General features: G+C 34.0%; 1 protein-coding gene across 14 annotated transcripts in view; it reads left to right on the top strand.

Moving 5' to 3' along the window:
• Positions 1-23,740, top strand: part of Synd (protein kinase C and casein kinase substrate in neurons protein Synd) — a 262,630-nt gene that overhangs the window by 198,551 nt on the left and 40,339 nt on the right. For 12 of the 14 annotated variants that reach the window (XM_090383311.1, XM_090383314.1, XM_090383317.1 and 9 more), the window contains 4 exons: positions 2,458-2,578; positions 3,064-3,171; positions 11,559-11,719; positions 20,661-20,729. In XM_090383311.1, coding sequence (XP_090239437.1) covers positions 2,458-2,578; positions 3,064-3,171; positions 11,559-11,719; positions 20,661-20,729 — 459 coding nt within the window. The remainder of the gene's footprint in view (positions 1-2,457; positions 2,579-3,063; positions 3,172-11,558; positions 11,720-20,660; positions 20,730-23,740) is intronic. The other 2 variants (XM_090383323.1, XM_090383324.1) reach the window with 2 other exon arrangements.

Genomic DNA, 23,740 nt, shown 5'->3' with positions numbered 1-23,740 from the left:
GGAAAATCTCAATTTTTACAAAATCCAGTTAATACACATGTTAACTGGATTTTGTGAAAATCCAGTTAAAATATGTGGAGGCCTAAATTTCACAAAGGAAGTAGAGGCCTTCCTCTGTGAAATTTAGGCTTGACTAAGTATTTTGTCCAACTGCACATTGTTGGAGTGCTCCTGTTTTAATAGGCTAACAAACAAGGATTAGTGTAATTCATTGATAAAAAGGAATGTATAATTTCCATATTATTCAGAATGCTCTGAGTCACACAATATGTAAAATGATTGAAACAAGTAGTACTTACATCAATTACTTGCAAGTAATGATCAGTAGAAATCTCATAGGAAAACTGGCCAAATTTCTAGTAAACAGCTATGTTCATGAAAAAAGTCAGTCATAGCCTCAAGTTAAAAGACCCAGTTGCTGATATATAAACAGTGAACAGGTACTTCCAGGTTATATATGACTGTGGATTTTTATGGTGAGAGGGATGCTGGTGGGTGGGGGATATTGAACAGGATTTTGGTTTGGCCTCTAAAAATAGAATGGACCCCGTTGCTGACAAGTGTCTTGTAATTCGTTTTTATTTTTCAAGTTAATTTTTTTTCTCTTAAATATAAATGACTTAAAATGACAATTCTGTTATTTTTAATAATTTACCAGTTCATCTTAGGTTGATTTCTTGAACCAAGAAAGTGCAATCATTACTGCTGTAAAATAACAGTTGCACCTGCATTTGTAGAAAGTGCAATTTTTACAGTAGTAAAGCGTTGGAGAATTTAAGCCTTCTCTCTTTCATTGCCAAGATTTTTTTTTTTGTGTGTGTGGTGGTTAACACTATAACTATTTAAAAAATAAATGATCTCATTCACAAGGTTAGTTAAGTTAAAAATTTTAAAAATACATCATATTTCCAGTTGTGGAATGCAATTTAAAGGGCATATTATGAAAATGTGTTTGCATTAAAACTTTTGTCTGAGACTGCTTGTTTTTTTAAATCAAATTTAAACAGTTCATAACCTGTCTCAGAAGAGCCAAATCACTTCTGTAGTTTAGCGACTTGTCTCGAGAATGAAATCATAAATGGATTTGAAAGGTTGATAAGTTGTAATTTAATTAGTTAATTGAATGTCTGTGTAGGAAGTCCTCTTCATCTCTGGATAACAATCAATAAACCATCTAATTTTCATATATATGTGGTGTATGTTCAGTTTTTTTTTTTTTTCTTTCTTTTGAAATTTTAGTAGGAATAGGTTACAAACCAAATGGCTGTGATGAGTATAATGAACTCCATGCAGACAAACATCGTTGGCCAGCAGATTAGAAAGTCTTGTTGAGAGATTTTAATTTTCCAGATGTTGACAAAAACTTGGCTTGAGAAATGTTTAGTAGCAAATAATTTCTCAAGGCTTTAGATATTATGTAAGAACTGATAACAAAATTAACGAACTTTTCAAATGGAACACACTTTTCAATGGATAATCAGTAATGAATTTATCAGTGATATTCAATTATAATTCTCTTGACAATATTAGAAAAAATCAGAATGTAAGTTTAATACTTCCTTTTGGTGCCACATGCTTCAAACTGATTGAGGAATGACCCTACACTTCTTCCTAGCTTGTTTTCTTTCTTCCTGGACATACACAACAAACAAACAGTACTCACTACATGGAAACTTTTCAGCAGTAGCTGGAATATGTATAGGGAAGTACCTTATAAGATGAGCAAGTGGATCTATCTTTGGTTGGTTTTCTCTCACGAAAAGGTGTCTTGTTCATTGTGATACCTATCAATTTGTATCGAAATTCTAGGAAATATTCTTTTTAAGTAACACTTTTTTATGTACACAGTGTGCATTCACTTTGTAATGTCTATTTGGTGAAAAAAATGCTTGCTGTGCTGCCTGGCACTTTCTGAAGCACTCATATGGTTTTTTTTTTTTTTTCCCTGTCCGATCTGTCTAAACACACATCCCCATTTGTACTCTGTTTTACAGCATCTGATTTCTGATCACTTATTTCCTGGTATCACTCACTGTTACTCTGTGGATTATAGACTGCTTTGATACTTCTTGTTTTATAATGCCATTTTATTAATGATAAACTGCCTAACATGTATTAAAGAATATTTGTTTCTTCACTTTAGCAGTCACCATTTTTTTTTTTTTTTTTTGCCTTTTCTTTTCTTTAAAGATTAACCTTTTCAGTTTACAGGCTGCAAATCCATACTGTCACTGAAATAGTGTGGGACTTGCAAACCATCTGTTAGTTTTAGGCAGAGCCCAAGTTCAGTAATGGATGCATAGCTCACAGGTTTCAGTTGAGGATTTATCATCCTGTCTTTTTTCTCTTCCTGATCAGCATTCTTACACTCTGATTTGACTTTCTTGCACCATGTAGCTAATACTAATACAAATAATACATTTTTGTATTTAGCCAAGTTTTCTTACTTATTTTCAGATTACCCCAGATTTATGAAGAGTATAGACATACCATACAGAATGCTGATGCTACAAAAGACCTAAAATGGTGGTCCAATAATCATGGCATAGGAATGGCAATGAACTGGCCACAATTTGAGGTATTGTTACTTTTTAAGTCCTCCTCCAATCCATTCCAAAAGAATAAGTTGGCTGTTTTAAGCATCTTTTTTTGCTAACCGAACTGCTTTATTTCTTTTCTTTATAAAAATAAAAAAAATAAAGTAAATTCAAAATCAAAATAAAGAAATAAAATTTCTTTATTTTTATTTTGAAGGGTGTCAACATTTATGCACTTTGCTTAATTAATGTTATAATTTTTTTTTTCTTTGCGCGTGCGTCTATTTGATTGCATACATTTAGGATGGGTGTAATATTTTATTTGTGGTTTTTCTCACATCCTGGTAATGTTGTAAAAAGAAAGTTATCGTATTAAGATCATTATAAAAAGCCAGGTTGTGGAAATTGATTACCAAAATCAGAAATAGACAGCCAAACGGCTTACATCAGTGATCAAAACACAAATACAATGAAACTTTGCACAAGACAGTTTTTAATGCTGTGTCTTTAATTTGCCATCATTTAGGATTATTCTGAAGAATTCCGTGACATCATAGGGAGGAACAAGAGGGGCTCATTTCCTGAGAGTGGCATCACCCTTGTGAATCAGCATAGAATTGGAGAGGATCTGCCTGTAATCATTCTTTGCTTGTGCTTCAGACAGGCTTCCTTAGTAGTAGCAATAGTAGAAGTAGTAGTGTGTTTTCATGCCCTTCAACCTACACTTTTCCTTAGCACCTGGAAAAGCACTTTCTGCTGACCTGTTTTACTCACAATATGTGGCTTGTTTGTCCTTCCTTTAACATTCTAGTATCTTCTTGCTGTTATTTGTACCTTAACATTTTGCACAACTTAGTCACCTCTGAAAAAAAAATGTAGTTGGGATGCTCAACATTGTAACAAATAGTATTTTTTTTTTTTTTTTTTTAATACAAAATAAATTTTTTGCACCAATATATTCATAAAGAATGAAGCAATATTGAAGATGTTGCTTAATGTTTATGTTGAGCAGTCCAGTTTTAATGCATAATTGATCTTGAATTTTCCCGCTCCCTCTCTCATCCTAATCAACATGATGTCTTGTAATGCACTTGGTAGCATTTGGTGGTGGTAGATGACTTTCCATGCCTTTCTTCATTATTATTTTGATACCATAATTAAGTGATTATAGATTCATAATTAATTAAATGAAACCTGCTTAAGATGAGGACCAAAACAATTTGAACATCTTAGTCGGGCAGGAGGGCACCTTAGGGTGGAAGTATTATTTTTGCTAAATGTAGTTTTGAGTCTCAAAAAGATATTAATAAAAAGCATATTTAATTATCAGTTAACAGAAAAATTACACAGTCAGAAGTACCCAAAAGTTACTCCCCTTCCCCCACTCTGCATTGGTATCTTTGTACATTAAAAAATAGAAACTTCTAAACAATAGCATAGTTAATTGAAAGAATACGAGAAAGATTGGTGGTTTAAAGTTGGAAATAATAGAACTTAAAAATCTTCATGTCTTGATAAAGTATAAATGTATGAATGATAGCTGAACATATTTTGTTTTTCTATTTTTGGGCCTAAAATTCAAGGTTTGTATTAGAAAAATAAGGGTTTTTTTTTTTTTTTTGCTGTGATGGCACAGATTTCTCATATGGAGCAATATCTACTTTCATAGCATAGCAAGTTGCTTTTTTGTATGGTATTGAAGAACTGTTTAAAGTAGTGTAATACTAAGGGAACATTATGAAAATAGAGAGCACTTTTAACATGAGATCCATAATTGTAGAAAAAGTCATTTGTTTTGATGTTTCATTTTAGTTAGTAAAAGCATATGCTTGTAAATGGTCACATAATAACAAAAATTAATTTCTTAAATGGAAAATCCTTATAAATGCGAACATTTTGAAGGGAAAAAAAAATAGAGAGAGAGAGAAAAATTAAAGCTAATGGGACATTTTTTGAAACTAGACAATTTGAACTTCTTAAGTGCGATAACATTCTAAGCATGATCTTCTTAAGCGGGTTCCATTGTATAAATATTATCAATTTTAAATATTTTCATACCAATCTTCATATATATTGTAAGTGTCAGAACCGTCGTAGGTTTAATCAATGACCGTTTTCCCATTTCTTTCCTTTATATTATAAAAAAAATGTTTGTAAAGTGTCTGTTTTATTATTTCTACATTTTTTGTTTATATAATTAACTTTAATAAAATGAAAAGATTCTATCAAAATATTAGAATCTCTTTTTTAATAATTCTCTAAACTATAGTAAATTTGCATACTGCAGGAAAAAAAAATAGGTTTCAGCATGTCCATCACAAATGTGGAAGCATAGAAGATGTAATACCAAACTTTTGCTACATTTTTTAAAAACTTTCATTTTTTTCTTCAAGCAAGTGCCATTGGTGTACCTTTTTTCCTTTCTTTATATTTGCACTATAATGCATTTGACATTATTTTCCAAATAATGCATTTCAGAATAATAGAATAGCAATTGCTTAAAAAACAGTACTCACCTTGAATAAATCTGCAGTGGTATATTGAGAAGAGGTGGTTAGTATTTAGGTTGAATTGTTATCTAAGAAACTAAGGGGGGAAAATGAAGAAAAATGGAATTTAAATAAGCGCAAGGAGGTAGAAGTGTACACATCCGATCCTTGGTTGTCATTGAAGAGGGAAGAAGTAATTTGAAAGCTTGAATAAAATAATACAATGAGGCTAATAGTCATTACGAAGGACTTTCATTAAATAATAACATCTTCAGTTGGCAATTGAATGGGCAGAGAACGCGTGTTGTTTTAAAGGTTTAAGTTTATACTCTCGTGATGCACTTTTTGACACATGGGAAATTTAACCATGAAAGGTTCCAAGCTGGTGAAAGGTTGAAGGGGAGTTTGGCGTTAAGAAGAGATTCAACAAAAAATATAATCTTCTAAACAGCATACACCAATTAAGATTCCACCTTAAAAAAGATATGTCACCCCACGCATGGACAGAATTTATTAATTACAATAATACACATATCAATGCCACCACCCAAAGCATAGAACAGAGACACATCAAAAAATGGAATACCCTCACATCAAGAACCGTCACAAAAATATCTACCGTCAACCTTTCTTCCAAATCCTTTACACCCTCCGAACTCTCCGACCTAGAATACGGTTTTAACTTTGCCATTAAAGATCAACATTATCCAATTAAGGACTGTATAGTAGAACTCCAATCCAAACTCAATCAACATCCTGATAAATGGTGCCTTATAACAAACTAATAGCATCTTAAACTCCAAACTTACATCCCGCTCTAATATAAAAAAAACAGCAACTTTTGGATATACACAAACTAAGTAAGACTTCTAATGTCATCATTCAAAAGGCTGACAAAGGAGATACAGTCGTCATTCTGGACAAAGACTCCTACACAGAAAAAATGGAATCAATTTTAGCCGATCAGGACACATATATAAATGACAGTAACTACAATATCACAAAACTCAAAAACAAACTGGACACAATCCTAAGGAAACTCAGACAGAATAAGGAAATTAATCTTTTTACATTACAACAAATAGGAATTTGCAATAACATCCTTCCCCACATGTTCGGGATTACCAAGTTACATAAACCTGGCTACCCATTAAGACCTATTATTTCTTTCAGCAGATCAGCTTTTGCCAATTTATCCACCTTTCTTGTCAAAATTATATCACCTCTTACCAGATTCTCTACATTCAAAATTAATAACACCAATCAAGCTTTCCAAAAAATAGACAATACTGTAATATCTGACAGAGACATATTAGCATCCTTTGACATCATATCCCTTTATACTAATGTACATATCCCTTTTACTCTGCAAGATTTACAGGAATTCTCAACTGCAGATGATACTTTAGCCAAACGCAGTTCCCTTTCTGTCGACCATATTCTTGAACTCACCACACTTTTATTAGATGCCAGGTATTTTAGATTTAACAATAAAATTTTCCAACAAACATTCGGGTTAACAATGGGCCTAGGCATTTCTGTCCCCCTGTCCGAAATTTACCTAGCCACTATCGAGAAACAAATTTTACAATCCTTTCCCTCTGAAATAAAATTATACTTACGCTATGCCGATGACATCCTAATTATAGGCAATAGACCCATCATTAACAATCTCTTTTCAAAATTTAATTCGGTACATGACAGGCTAAAACTCGCCCTTGAATTTGGAATGAACAACCAGATCAATTTTCTCAATCTCACCCTCTATATAACAGGTACAAAATTATGCACAAAGATCTTCAGAAAAAGCATCCACACTGGCAAATACTTACATTTCTCTTCACACCACCCCCTCAGCACTAAAAAAGCCGTCTTACACAACCAAATTCACAATGCCTTAAAATTTAGCTCCTCACAAGATGACCTACATAATGAACTTCAATACCTTACCGAAAAATTTCTAGCCAGAGGTTACCCCCCTCAATTTATCCTAAATACAATTTCCACCGCCAAAAATAAAATTATTAATCCAACCAGACACAATAACAAAACCAACACTCGTATAATCCTCCCCTACCATAGTGAACTTGCAGGACAATTCCGTCGTATTTTTAATAACACAGACATTTCTCTCGTCTTTTCCACTTACAATAAACTAGCATCTTTTTTTAATTCCTATAAAGATACACACATTTATTCCACCAGCGATCTTAATAATATAATATACCTCATAAAATGTCAGCCAAACTGTGACGCCTGTTACATTGGCAGCACTACCATCAAATTCGGTTCTTCCAAATCCTCCAACACCCGCGCATATTACCATTTCAACGGTTTTAGAACAAGTCAAGCCAGTACAGAACTCACAATTCATGCCAAAACCCACAATCACACCCCTCTTATTGACTCTGCTATTTTCATTATTAAACTCAAATCTAATTATAGAATTCTTCAATATGAAGCACTCGTGATTGAATGGTGTCGACATCATTCTAATCTTAAAATTATTAATGCCAAACTCCCCTTCAACCTTTCACCAGCTTGGAACCTTTCGCAGTTAAATTTCCCATGTGTCAAAAAGTGCATTGCGAGAGTATAAACTTAAACTTTTAAAACAACACGCATTCTCTGCCCATTCAATTGCCAGCTGAAGACGTTATTATTTAATGAAAGTTCTTCGTAATGACTATTGGCCTCATCGTATTATTTTATTCAAGCTTTCAAATTACTTCTTCCCTCTTCAATGACAACCAAGGATCAGATGTGTACACTTCTACCTCCTTGTGCTTATTTTAAATTCCATTTTTCTTCATTTCCCCCTCTTAGTTTCTTAGCTAACAATTCAACCTAAATACTAACCATCTCTTCTCAATATACCACTGCAGATTTATTCAAGGTGAGTACCATCTTTTTTTAAGCAATTGCTATTCTATTATTAGTCCACCAATACGGTATTATAAGATTTCTAATCTTTTATATTGCATTTCAGAAATAATCAAAGAAACCAAACTAGTGTTTTTCCATTCCTGCACTAACCATTAGATGAACTTTACATAAAGATTTTCTTTTTTTCCTATATATATTTTATTTCTTTGTAAGATTACAGAAATTGTAAATTAATATTTTGTGCATAGGCAGAATGAAAATAAATTGTTGTATTGAATTTTTCAATACAACAATTTATTTCAATAAGTAAGTTTTGTTAGAACTATTTTGTTCAAACAAGACTTACAAAGCGGTATTTTAGCATAAGCAACTATTTCAGAGGAGTAACTCATTCCTTTGTGATGATATAGTGGTTTGTCAATTGTCACCGATTTGGAGAAATCTAGGTTAGAATCCTATTGGAGAGTAGAAGAATTCTTAATGATCTCCTCAGAAACTCAGAGTCAATGACATTGCAATTTGATAAGAAATTAGTATTATTAGTATTAGCCACATAATGCAAGGAAACTACAGGATTTTGCTGTGCCTGCAAAAAAAAAAAAAAAGGGATAAAATAAAATGAGTAAATACTTAATAATAATAACTAGGGGCTCTGCCCCCTGCTTGCCCACCCACGCACATTTTTCTACGTAGAATGTAGAGGTATACGGAGTATGTCAAATCCTTTCTATGTAAAAGACACAACATAGACATTTGCATAGTCTTTGTAGGCATAGGCATTTGTAATTGAGACATGTACAATTTTAATTTCTATGTGGTTTAGTTATTTCTATAAGAAATAAGTTATCTGAACAGATTTGTTTGCATTGATAATGAAATTGAGTTCTTTCAGATACTTGATTCTATACATCTCTAAATTTGCATCATAGTTAACCTTGCAAATATCATCACAGACTTTTGAATTATAAATATCTGTAAATCATTGGCATATGCCAGCAGATTTAGATTTGCTTGCAGGAGTAGTTGTACAGATGCTGAAAATATGGTACTGCAGAGTACACTTCCTTGAGCAATGCCTGTTGTGGTTGTGACAAGAATATCAATATTAGTGGGGAAGAGATGCTCTCTGTGATTTAGGTTGTACTGTAGATTACCACTTTGCCAATGAGAAAATGATTTTTTAGTATCTCAATGGCTTTTCTGTGATTTGTATTGTCAAAAGCACCTTTGATGTCTAAATAAAAGACATTGCATTGTGCTTTATCTTAATGCAATTTGGATGTGCACGATGGTGTCAGATAGGTTTATTGTTGTGGAGTGGCCCACCAAAATGCATGTCAACAGGTGCATTAGTGAAGATTGTATCTTGAAGGTATGTCAGCATGATTTTATCAATGATTTCAGTTATTACTGACAAAACAGCAGTTGGTCATTAGCTTGTATGGTTTGCTAATGACTGCTAGCTTGTTTAGGAATCAGAGTAATCCTGATAGTAATGATTTGTACTAAACAATTAAACACTGGGAAATTTAATAATAAAACTATGGATGCCATGAGGGCCTTCACTGCTATCAAGGCATAATTGTTTCATTATCTGCTTAACTGTATTCATGTTCATAAGTTGGTTAATCAGCAGGGCTTGACTAGGAGGCACTTGGTGTTGCGTACAATGTGCTTGTTTATAAGAATTGAATTCTTGAAAACTGTGCTATGTACCTTAGTGCAGATAACAGATTTTGCTTCTTTCCATATTGCACTTTATTCATTCTACAACTTGATCATGCTGTAAGGTAGCTCTTGTTTTTATAATAATTGCTCTTTTATTGTATTTTAGCCTGAACATTAAATAATTTTTGTAGGGCAATTTTTTTGAATTGAAATAATGCTCTGCTTTTTTTTTTTTTTTTTTTTTAAATATATTTTATGTGTGCTGATGAAGTGCCATATTTCTTCCACTGTTTGTAGTTAGTATTTTTGCTTTCTTTTAAAATATGGGTTTAGAGGGATTTGAATCACTGTTTGGAAATGAGAAGACATTCTTATCAAGTTTGGATGCCGACTCTGTTTTTAGCTGATTCAACTATTTTATTAGAAGAATTATGGTGTTCTGTATAGGTATGTTTCTGAGAGAATCCCATAGGTATTTTAAGCACTGCAAAATATTACCTATGGCTTTTGTTTCTAAAGGAATTTTATTGATGATATTCTTTTAGTGATTTTTGGAGTGTGGCAAGACCCCCCCCCCCCAACAGTAAATTGCTTCTATACTTCTGTGTAGAAGTATAGAAGCAATTTATTGCTGCTCAGTTTTTCTTGAAGTGGAAGATCAGAATAAACAAGATTAACCTCTTAATTTCCTCTGGTAAAAATGATACTGATTTTAGCTTCTAGAACTAATAAGAAGTTGGACAGCATAAACATAGCTTCTTCTGCACATAAAATGTAGGGAACCTACCTTTACATTCCTTTACTATTCAGGGTAGGTGAAATGGTTACCAGGATCACCAAATGATATAACACACACATTTTCTTCATTAGCAGTTATAAATTAAAGCAAATATTGAGACTGTGGAGATTTGAGACTGTATTGGACTTTCAGTGCAACAAATGCTACATCAGGCATCTGTATCATAAACTTGGGTTTTGAATTGGTGAGCACAGAAATGATACTGCACTGTGGGAAGTGTGGGTAGGATAAAGTACTATTGTTTCCTGCCATACCATTAATGAAAGTCACCAGTTAAACTCCTTTATATCAAATTTTTTTCAACACCTTGATAGAAAGGACTTCAAAGAAGCCTAAGTTATCCAGCATAGCCCAAGTACTGCCAAAATAATCTTATGCCTAGAGTGAGGAGCTTAATTTTGTTGTGTTCTGAGTAAATTTCATAAAGTATTTACTTACTACTGCATGTTTTTTTTTTTTTTTGTTATTATGCTTTATGGATTTTTCAGGTTATTGGCAATAAGCAAACTATAGGCTGCTTTTACCACAACAATGTAATGAAAATTAGTAGCAAGAAAAAGGGGCGCCTCCGTAGCCAGGTGAGCAGGAGCAGTAGTGCGTAGCACACGCTTCTTGATTAGACCGGGGTTTGAGCCCGTGACCACCAAATACGGAGGATGCGGAAAGGTCAGTAAATGACCACCGCATATCCCTGGAGCAATATGGCCTTAGTTGCTAATGCTCCTAAAAACCAAATAACAAACAAAAACAAACAACAAATAGCAAGATAACAAACAACAAATAGCAAGATAACAAACAACAAAAAGCAATGAAGTTCATACCTGCCTGCCAAAAAATATTATTCAACAATTGTGAACCTGATTGTAACTGCACACAGTTTGGTTGGATCAGTTTAAGAACATTTGTTTTCAGTTTTGGAAATTATTGAGAAAAGTTTAAAAAATTTTAGTTGGTGCTAAAATACATTTGGATATTCTAGTTACCAGATTCCTGTAAAAATTTGGTGATATGCAGGGGGGGGGGGAAGTCAGTTAGGTATATGTGCATAAGTGGCTGTAATAGCCACTTCTTTTTAATACTTAACTATTATAAATTTGATTTCCTCTACTATTTATTATTATTATTATTTTTGATACAAGTAGAAAATCTGACGAATTGAATATTAAATGTTTTATGTAGGAGTATACACCAGAATTCCATAATATCTCCAAAAAAGAAAAGAAAGGCCACACTAGTGATACTGGAGTAACTTTGACCAGTATTAATAACCAAAACAGTACACCTAAAAATAACAAAGATAAAGGAAAAGACTCGTCAAATAGGAATTCTGCAGCTAGTTCGTAAGTACCATGTATAAACTAGATTTTTTAAAATTTTATTTATGGTTAAGGTGAGTGCATGTGAACATTCTATTGTCATTAAATAAATTAATCTCTGTTGTCATTGTTGTGGGGGATTGTATCTTGAATTATGCCAAAGGGAATATTCTAAAAAAATTACTTGTATCCAGAACATAAACTAAATTCTTTCAGTGCAGGTATTATATAAACCTTTTATTGTGTATGCGGATTAGATTTGCATTGCAATATAGATGTTATTCTTAATACAAAGGTGGCCCTAAAACTAATGCCTGCAATTTTTGATCCTGCTTGTGTGATTTACATACATTAATTGAGTCAGATGAAATTTTAAATGTCACTGCCAGTATCCTTTCAACAGTGCATGCCAGGTGGTAGAGATATAAATCTGTGAAAATAGAGGCTAACATTTATATGCATATGAAACAGTAGTGTATTATTGAGTTCTTAAATGCATAGAACATTGCATCCATTGAGATTTACTGATATTTGAAGAATATATATGAGGACATGACAGCTGATGTGAGCACAGTTAGGTGGTGGGGTAGGGTGTCAGTGATGGTGATATTTGTTTGAACAACATACCAAGTCAGTTCATCCTCGTACAGTAATGGTGGAGGAAAATGAGGAGAGAGTGGATAAACTGATTTGTAAAGACCCACTGATTAAGATGCAGGAAATGTGTGTGAGAGTGGGAATAGGCTTTAATGCATTGAAAACAGTTCTGGTTAATATTGGTTACAGGAAATTGTTTGCCATGTTAGCTCCATGAATGTCAGCACTAAATCACAAAGAGCAGAGGGTGCACACTTGTGCCAGTGAATTCCTTATTAAATGCTGTCACTTGGGGATTGGGTTATAAGAATTTTTTTTTTCTGATTGGAAATTGTTGCATTTGAAAACAATAGAATGAACTTAAAATTGAACTGCACTTGAACACAACTTGCAGTAAGCTGATGAGCACTTGACACCCAGATACTTTGTATTTGTAATGTCTCAGTGTGTGTGTGTGTGTGTGTGTGTGTGTGTGTGCGCGTGCGTGTGTGCGCGTGTGTGCGTGCGTGCGTGCTAAGGATACATGGCTTGTTTACACGCAATGAGGAGGAAATAGTGGATTGTCGGATTTTATCACCTGATACTCAAGTTTGTTTTATTATGCATACAGGGTTCAACCTGCATTTCAAAACCATACAATATATGGAAACGTCGTAGTCAGCATTTTTCCAATAATCCTTGTTTGCCCTGACATAATTTAATATTCAGTTTTAAATTCATAGCTAATTCCAAACATTTAAAAATATCAAAGTTGCACAAGCTTGTAAGCTACCATCATGCAATCCAGTTGTTCTAATAAGGAAATTAATCTTTTTACATTACAACAAATAGGAATTTGCAATAACATCCTTCCCCACATGTTCGGGATTACCAAGTTACATAAACCTGGCTACCCATTAAGACCTATTATTTCTTTCAGCAGATCAGCTTTTGCCAATTTATCCACCTTTCTTGTCAAAATTATATCACCTCTTACCAGATTCTCTACATTCAAAATTAATAACACCAATCAAGCTTTCCAAAAAATAGACAATACTGTAATATCTGACAGAGACATATTAGCATCCTTTGACATCATATCCCTTTATACTAATGTACATATCCCTTTTACTCTGCAAGATTTACAGGAATTCTCAACTGCAGATGATACTTTAGCCAAACGCAGTTCCCTTTCTGTCGACCATATTCTTGAACTCACCACACTTTTATTAGATGCCAGGTATTTTAGATTTAACAATAAAATTTTCCAACAAACATTCGGGTTAACAATGGGCCTAGGCATTTCTGTCCCCCTGTCCGAAATTTACCTAGCCACTATCGAGAAACAAATTTTACAATCCTTTCCCTCTGAAATAAAATTATACTTACGCTATGCCGATGACATCCTAATTATAGGCAATAGACCCATCATTAACAATCTCTTTTCAAAATTTAATTCGGTACATGACAGGCTAAAACTCGCCCTTGAATTTGGAATGAACAACCAGATCAATTTTCTCAATTTGAAAAGTTACCCAGTAACAGGATAAAGGCTTCAAGCTTTATTTCTGATGAAATGTCTGATTGCGCATAGTGATAAAGTTTTAAGCCTTTCCTTTGTTCTAGCACATGTTAATATGAATCCTTGATACAGAAACACATCCAAATGCAATATGAAGACACTTTAAGAACTGGGCTGAGGTTACAGAAATGTTAAGTCTTTGTACTCTGAATTGAAAAACCTTTTTTGTCCTGAATTACCCCATTTTATAAAACCCTGGAAATTAATTTTAAAAATATCATACATTCAAACTTTGATGTATTTGTTAGCTTAACTAGAGCAATGCATCTTGATGTTGCTACAACAATAGTTATTCTTTGACTTCATGAAAGAACACTACTTCCAGTGTTGAAATTCTTCATGATATATGGCTGTTTTTCATATAACAAGTAGAAAATAGTTGCAAATTCACCTCAGGTTAAAAAATAATAATTATATAATAAATGTTTAACTGGGAATTTCACTCTGTCATTTAAATATAGCTGAATTTTTATTATTAGCAGAATTGAAAATACTGTTCAGATTAACTTATAAACAAGGCATGACACATTTGCATAATAATGACAGTTCTTACACATAGAGGGGAAGGGGAAAGGAACTTAGTAACTGAAGAAAATATTACATAATCTAAAGTTGAGCACAGAACTGCTTATGAAAATTAATCAAAGTTGAAGAAATAAAGTAATTTGAAACCCATAACATGAGATTTTCCCAATTCCAGATTCCTGTTTAGTATACACCATCCATTCGAAACATTATGACCACCCCATGTTTTAGCAGTCAATAAGTCCTTCTCACCTGGTATCACAGTGAGAATCAGTAAATGTGATATTGCAGGTTTGCAGTATGTGGTCCATATGAAATACTTGATTGACATGATCTTACAGACTTCAAAAAAGGGATGATTTTCGGGTACAGTTTGAAGGGTAGCAGTATTACGGAAACTGCGAACCTTGTGGCTTGTTTGCAGAGTGCAGGAGCAGCAGTCACCCGGCCAATGATGGGTGCTCATGCCTCATTAATGGTTGTAGTGAACATATACTGTCCTGCTAGGTACAACCCAACAGAATGAAAACAGTGGAACAGCTAACCATAGATTTTAACCAGGGGATGACTAGTGGTGTTTTCCTAGGCATCTGGCCAAAGTACCAATGCCACCTATTCCACCAGTAATGCCTAAAGTTTGCATCTAAACAGCATCATTGGATCATTACCAATGGGAAAAAGTTGCTTTTCTAATGAATTGCATTTCCTGCTTTGCTGTTTGGATAGTAGATGGAGAGTATAATGACCAACTGCAGTGAGGAATTACTCTGATGTCCTGGTCCAACAAGGAACTGTGAACCTTGTGGCCTGTAGATGCAGGTAGGTAGGTGTGGCAGTGTTTGGTATCGGGGATTCTTTCCTAGGAGTCTCTTGGAACCCTCATACTCCTAGACCAGTGTTTCCCAAACTTTTTTAGTCACGGAACACTTTTCATCTCGCAACATATTCACGGAACACTTACAAAACACAAGTTTAGCGGGAGCCAAAGAACTAATTTTTTTTTTTTTTTTGTAAACTTTTGTGTACTTAGTACTGTGCTTGGGTTGGAGGTTGAGAAAACGAAAGAAGATATTTGTTGACATTGGACTTGAACTTCTGTAGACTGTAATCTTCAGGAAATACGTATGAAGGAAGGTTGTTCCAGAAAACGGCAGTTGAATGAATAAACGAGGAAAATGAAAAGTTGGTTCTGTGAGTTTGAAGTTGGACAGTAAATGGATGTTGGCCGGTGGCGGCACGTGTTCGGACTGTTTTAAAAGAGAGAGCGGGAATTATAGAAAAATATTAGCAAATATTAGCAAAAAATATTTGCTAATATTTTATTACATATGATGCACTGTGCATCAGGAGCATCTTTATTTCCAGCACATGTAAAGCTGAAATTCAAATAACTGTCATCATACTTTGGTTTTGGTCTTTTATTAGTTGGTTCTTGTTTTTCACTTCGGATTTTTTGAGAACAAAAGGCTACGATTGTCCATCCTCACTATGAAGTGTGACAATATTGTGTTAGTTTTCATCGACCACAGTTGCACTACTAGAAATACTTTGCTTCTCATTTTAAAGTTCCTTTTTTCAACCACAAATCTATGGTCACATATTTTAATAATAATATTTCGAAATACTAATAATTATCAAAAAAAATTTATACATATGATATCGGTTCGCTTCCTCCTCTCCTTTAACTCATGTACTCCAGGCTAAATTGCATACGAATGGCATACTAGATCACCACATTGCTACTTTTCATAAGGTGTCATTACCTCTATGTATACTTCTCTATACAAAGCCCAACAAAATAACCAAAAAAAAATTTTAAATATTATAATGATACAAAAATGTACGCTACAAATATGCAAAATTTAGTTATTTTATTATTTTTAAAAATTATTTTTTAATTATTAATTACGGTTTTTCGCAGAACACTTGTTCACATCTCACGGAACACTACTGTTCCGCGGAACACAATTTTAGTAACGTTGCCCTAGACCATGTTTAATCCCAGGGGCTCACATTTGGTGAGTATGGGCTTGGCACACCCATGGTTCTGAGCTGGATATCATCATTCTTCTCTTTCTTGATGATTCTCTTTTGACTCTCTCTCTCTCTCTCTCTGACAGGGTAACTCGGGAATTTTTTTTTTTTTTGGCTGGTGCAGCATAAGCCTCAGGCATTGGCTTCCTTGCACTCTATAGCTAATAATAATAATAAATGCTAAAAAGTACCTATTCATTGTGACTCGTTAGGTATACCCCATCATGGTGACTGCCATCCAGGAAGGTAGTGTGAACTGCTAAATTGGGGATCCAATTTAGCAGTTCACAAGAGTGGTTTACCCAATACAAAAGTGATTTCCACATGCTACCTTGTTTGCTGAATTTGCAGGATACGAACTAAATCCCTTAGAACATTTCTGGGATTATGTGGTTCGACACATTCAGTGTTTGGATCCCGCACCATAGACTCTCACAAATCTACAGGATGCAATACTGGTAACATGGTACAGCAGACCTCCTGTGATGCTCAGAGGCCTTAGAGCAGCTTTTCTCAAACTGTCTTCCACGGAACATCATAATTAATAATTTAAAAAAATAAGTAAAATAAAAAAATTTTGCATATTTGTAGCAGACACCACTTGTGTATCATTACATTATAATTTTTAACATTATTTTTTTTCGGTTATTAATATACTGGCACAGACTAATAATCAAATAGTCTGCTGAACATTTTATTTTGGCATGCTTTTGCATAGAAAAGTATGTGTGGAAGTAATGACACATCTATGAAAAAGTAGCAATGTAGTGATCTAATATGCCATTCGTATGCGATTTAGCCTGGAGTACACGGATTGAAGGAAAGGGGGAAGCGAACCGATATCATAACTAAACTCACTTCTTTGTTTAAATTTTTTTTTTTGATTCAGTATTTCGAAATATTATTATTAAAATACATGACCATGGATTTGTGATTGGAAAAAGGAACTTTAAAACGAGAAGCAAGTACTTCTAGTATTGCAACTGTGGTGGATGAAAATAAACACAATATTGTCACGCTTTAAAGTGAGGATGAACAGTCGCAGCCTTTTGTTCCCCAAAAAATTCGAGGTGAAACATCTGGAACCAACTAATAAAAGACCAAAACGAAAGTATAATGACAGTTATTTGAATTTCGGCTTTACATGTGTTGGAAATAAAGATGCTCCTGATGCACAGTGCGTTGTATGTAATAAAATATTACAAACAGTTCTTTGGCTCCCGCTAAACTTGTGTTTTGTAAGTGTTCCATAAATATATAAGTGTTCTGTCAATATATTGTGAAATGAAAAGTGTTCCGTGACTAAAAAGTTTGGGAAATGCTGCCTTAGAGTACCACTGCCCCATGCCTCACCTGTGGCAGTAGTACTGGTGGCAAGAGGATATATTAGGTAGAACCACCCACTATTAGGTGGGTGGTCCTACCTAATACAATTTGAGTGAAAGTTTTTTTTTTTTTTTTAATATTGTGAGTACATATGATATGTACTATCAGTATAATGCATTTCTCCATTCAAATTGTGTATTAGTATTAGTAATGGCCGCATGGCGCAAGAAAGCCTATGGCTTATGCTGCACCAGCCAAAAAAAAAAAAAAACCCCGAATAAAATAACGATAAAAAAAAATAAATAATAATTAATAAAAGAAAAGGAAATTAAACCTATCATCCTATGCGTTTCCCTCACCCGAAGGTGCTATCCAGATGTCCTTTGAATTTCCCCAATCTGTCAGCCTCTACCACCCATGTGGGCAACTTATTCCAGTAATTTATAACTCACTGGCTAAAATAAAACTTCCTGCAGTCCAATCTGAACATCTCTCCCTGTAACTTGAATTTATGTCAACCCACATATTCGAAGCCTTTCTTCATAAGGATGCCCCTTTGCTGATTTCACCAGGCGAGTTACCCATCTTTGCACCCTTTCAAGAAACTCAATGTCGTTCTTTAGGTGCGGTCATTATACTTGAACACAGTATTCCAAGTGTGGTCTAACAAAAGCCTTATATAATGGGATTATCACATCCTTATCTCTACTTGAAAAAGTTCGATAGATCATCGATAGGACACCATGGGGCTTCCTTGCAACCTGTTTACAATGCTCAGAGAATTTCATGTCTGACCGTATCGTAACACCCAAGTCCCTTTCTTCCAGTACTGGGTTTAGTTGAACTCCACCAAGTGAATAAGTTATTTTGGGGATGCTTTGGTTTCTCCAATGGTAGAGGCCAATTTCTGGCCTTAATGGTTTGGACATATGCTCTGTTATCCACACTTATCAATAAATCAACCTAATTGATACAGTTAAGCTCCTCAAAGATAGAGCTTTAAAAATCTCATAAATTGTTCCAGCTTCCATGATTTTTCCACCTTCCAAAGAGTTACAGAAATGTGTACACAAAATGCTGTTGTATTTTCATAAAAATATTTCTAAAAGTATTCTCTAATTTTAAGAGTAAAGTAGCCCTAGTTATATATTTGGTTTTTGTAAATAATGCAAAAAAACACATAATAATAATAATTTTACTTTTTATATACAAAGAATGAGTAAAATTGACAAATCAGTCAAACTTTTGTATATCACATATACAACATTTGACCGATTTTTAAAAAAAAAGTTGATAATTTTTATCTGCCTCCCTGTTTTTAACGTACAACTGTCTTCAACAAAAAATTTTTAATGCACACATTTTATCAGAGAAATTGTTGTCGTCAATCATTCTGTTTGTTCTATTTCTCCTTTCTCCAAAGTTTATAAACTTTGAAAAACATCCCTTTTTTTGTTAGTGGTTCTTTTCAGCATCTTCAAGATCAATATCCATTTTTCACCTGTTTCAATTGAATTATTTTTTCCTTGAGGTTGTCATCATAGATAAATTTTCTTCAGTGGCTGCTTCCCGATTGCTGCTTCCAGTGACATAAATGTTATTGTCATATAACATTTGAACGATGCTTTGATTTTAATGTTTTTATGCCAAACATGGTTTTCTGTACTAGATTCTTCTTCAGTGATTGGAGAAAATCCATAGTTTTTAAAATATTCTTGTATGCATAGTGATGTCACATTTTTTGAGGTTTGTAAGTAAACTCCAGCAGTGTTATCTTTTTTTGGAAAGATTGGCAATATTATCACATTTTTCCATATTCTCTAATAATAAATATCATCATCAGTATATTTTAGCTAACTTTAAAAATTCTGATAAATTTTAAATAAAAGACTGGTGGGTGTCTTTGTTTGGTGGAAGGAATTCAAATTTGACATTTGCTATCCTGATGGAATAACATTATTCCAAAATAACAGTATTTTTTCTGTTCTGCTCAATCATTTCTTGGTTAAATAATCAAAAAATGTGTCATTTTTTAGTTTTACAATCAATAACACTTTTTGCATTTAAAAGTTACAAAGTTTTATTTAGCACTATATAATGACTCATTTTTTTCCACAAAGCCACTGAATTTTTGTCAACACACTGATTCATTAATGATACCTCAACAAAACAATTTGAGATGTGTTTCAACTTCTGAGCCATCCATTGAATGCCTCGAATTTGTTCAAATTTAGTTTTTAAGCTGCCTCTAGAGAATTGGTTCAGAACTCTGAAAGTTTTTTTGCTCTTATAATGCAAAATCATTTTGCATTGTAAGAGTAGTAAATAGTTATAAGTAGTATCATTTTGTTTGGTGATTCACATGATTTCTTTACTTGTAATTTGTTACATTTCAGTTCTGAATACTTTTACTTATGGTTAACATTAGTAATTAAGTTTTTATGTTTCCATATTGAATAATCTAATAATTTTTAATTTAGAACTATGAATGTATCTTAGTTTTAACATGTTAATGAAAATGTTGTATTTACTCTATTACAAGTTACCTGGTTTTAAAAAATATTGTCTGTTTCTAGTATAAAAGAAAAGAAGTGAATATAATTCTTATTTAAGAATTTACACAGTTTTAAAACAAACTGTCTTAGGCATGTCTAGAAAGTGAAATATTTAACTTAAATATTTCTTGGCTATTATTTTAAATTGTAAATATTTGTTTTAAAATAGTATCTTATTGTATTTGGAATTTTGTCTAAGTAAGTAAGGTTTATGATTGATGAGTGCACATGTGCAGTGATGGGTTTTGTCTTATCTGACAAGTGTTACCTAACATTTATGTAGTATGTTTTCATATTTTGTGAAATTTAGTTATTACGACTGTTATGTGATGGAGTGGAGCTTTTAATTTCCAGTTTCCTTTGTTAGCATGCAAAGTTCCTGCAATCCATTTGAAGAAGAGGATCAGGATGAAGGGAAACATAGTCCAGAAAAAATGTAAAGTAGCATTTGCCCAGTATCTGCTGCATTTTTCATTCAGCATGATCAAGTTCCCTTGCAGCAGAATCCTGTGCAGTGCATGCTAAAATCATACCTTAAAGCTTTCAGAATAGCTTTTGCAGCCTTGTTTAGATATATACATAAAGAAAAATAGAAAAAAAATGCTGTGTTAAGTGATATCCATGTGCTTTAAATATATGCACCACCTTGCACAGTTAATTTCATAATTATTTCATAAAAATAAATATGGTTATGAGCTATTATTATTATATTCATTAATATTAAAGATATCTTCAGATTTTGCAATTGAATATTATTTTCTGGAAGCAGCAGTACTCTGTCACTTGGTGTGTTGTGCTGTTGCTTTTGTATAGGATTCACTCTACAGGCTATGATATTCATCTTATTCTGAAATTTTCCAGCAGTTTTCATACTTCTAAATTTGATTGTGTTCATTTCAGTATTTTTAATGCTTAGGATTAGTTATTTGCAAATTTTATTATACAAGTAGCATATAATGACAAGGATAGTAGGTATAAAATACTATTGTTAAAACACCCAAAAATGCAGATACATTTTTAATACAAATAAAAATGGAAACAATTATTAAATGAGAAGAAAAATAAAAAAAATTTGACCCTTCACGTGCAACTTGTTACAACATACAAATCAGCTAACCATATAAAACCGTTTTCAGAACCTCCTTCACATTTATTGCTTGCCATGTCAAGATAGCCATCATTGTGAAAACTTCACACACTATTTGAATAGTTTTTGAGATGGAGGCAATAGGGAGAATGTAAATAGTTCAACATCAAGCTAAAGTGGCCAGGAAACTGAATATAATTCACAGCATTATAAGCAGACTCTGGAACTAGTTCCAAAACAAGCAGGCTGTCTCTTGAAGACCCATCAAAGGCTTTCCTTGATTTGGATACCTGTACATGTTGAGTGAACCTTTCAGTGATGCTGCTAGTCCTCTGGATTAGCATCACTGAGATCCAGTACCCATTAGGTTCCACGCTAGCATCATAGGAATCTGGCATGTTTGCCATGTGCTGAAACTTGTGGAAATTTTAAAAGGGGATTCTGGTGATTGTGGGGCCCATCATTAACACTGTACTTTGGCTCCTGTTTCAATGAGATGGCAGATCCTGGGATGGCTTACTCAATCAGTTGATTAGTGGGCTTTCCTGCATGGGTCAACCATATCAATGCCACACTCCTACTCTCATGGTCCAAGTGGCAGGATTCCAGCTTGCAGAAGTGCAGGTATGTTACTTGGGTAGTCCTGGCATCTCATGTCCAAAGACATTTTTTGCTTTCTTGGTAGTGGATGTCCTTTGGGGCTCTTTGGTAGGTGGAGAGCTCAGGCACTGAAACAAATCAAAATTTCTATGAATCCTGATAATATAAATCCCTTTATTGGGACCCCTGACAAGGGCCTATGAGAAGTTATATAATGATCTCAGAGAAGCATTTGTTAAAAAAGCTACTGAGGTTAAAGGAAATCAAGGGAGAATGTATATTCTGGGTTGTACTTAAATGTTAATGAGAGCGCATAATTAAACTCCAGAAAGATCCCCTTGGACTGGCAAAGTGCTAATGTTTCCCCCCATTCCACAAAGGTGGTGCTAAAGAAGAACCACTTCCTTGCATCATTTGGCCTTACTAATATTAATGATACAAGGGAAAAAAAAGGGTGAAGGAGGTACAAGATGATCCAGTCTTGGAACTCTTTGTGGAGAAAGAAGTGGACACCTATACTTTCCCAAAGGAGATAAATCCAAGGCTGAGAAAACAAGCCCCCAGCACTTCGGGAGGTGGTCTCTCTCTCTCTTTTTTTTTTTTTTTTTTTTTTTACTTCTGAAAGTTCTTTGTGTTTTTGTAGGCAGGAGACATACTAAAGATAAATGGAAACTTCTTCCTTGCATAATGTTATTGATATACATGAAGGTAGAAGTGGGATTCACGTGCCCCTGAAGAAGTTACTGTTCTTGCAGGGAGATCCCATTTCAACCTTTGCTATGCTGCTCACAACTAACAATAGAAGCAGTAGCAATTAGAATTGCAGTTGCATCTTTGTTAACGTTAAGTCTGCCCCATCTGTTTGCCACCAGGGACTGACATCCTTTAGACAGACCTTGAAAATCTTATAATCTTGATAATCTTCAATTGCCTTCCACTGTCTTATTTCTTGAAGATTTCAGTGGGTAATTCTGACATTAATGGGAGGTGGAATATCAGTGCATATGCTCGTCGCAATGACCTCTCTCTTTTTAAGTTTTCTAACACCTTCCACATGCTTACCCAGACATTTTTTGCCATTGATCTTTCTATTTTCTCTTCTTGTCACTTACTTGGAAGGTGGAGGAGAACCCATGTGAAAGTGATCACTTCCCTGTGGTAACTTCATTACTTAGTGGAGACTAAGTAATGAAGCCTTCATGGATGTGCTATTGCAGATTCAGTTGCAATGGCCAGTGCTCTTGGGCAAACATTTTCTAACTGCTCTGCAATATCATCTTACTCTCCAGAGTTACTTGTCCCAAAATAATAAACTGAGATGCAGGCTTCATTTCACATCAAAGGGTTTCATCTGTATAATGAGTCATTTACCATATAATGGTTTAAAACAGCTCTCAACCTGACATGCATTATGAAATGATTAAAATCTTTTACTAAAATCTATGGATCACTTGCTCTTCCTATAAAACAGTCTTTCTTGAAGAGCAGTTTTCAGATGCTTGCTTGCAAGGCTTACCTTCACTAAACCCAGAAAGGACTTAGTTCATCTAACTGTCATCCTGTCACAGCTGACTAGCTATTTATTCAAAATTTTGGAGAGAGTGGCCATTCTCTCATCCTATATGTGGTATTTAGAAGCAAATAACCTCTCCAGTATACAGTTCAGCTTCCGAAGGAATGGACCCAGTTTGGAGACCATGTAATTAGATTGAAAACATCCATATGAGATGTCATCCTCAAACGAGAGCACCTGGTGTTGG

The sequence above is a fragment of the Mastigoproctus giganteus genome, chromosome 10, assembly GCF_048544385.1.
Source record: "Mastigoproctus giganteus isolate SK-2022 chromosome 10, ASM4854438v1, whole genome shotgun sequence".
NCBI classification, from domain to species: Eukaryota; Metazoa; Arthropoda; class Arachnida; order Uropygi; family Thelyphonidae; genus Mastigoproctus; species Mastigoproctus giganteus.
This window is presented reverse-complemented; position numbering and strand designations above follow the sequence as displayed.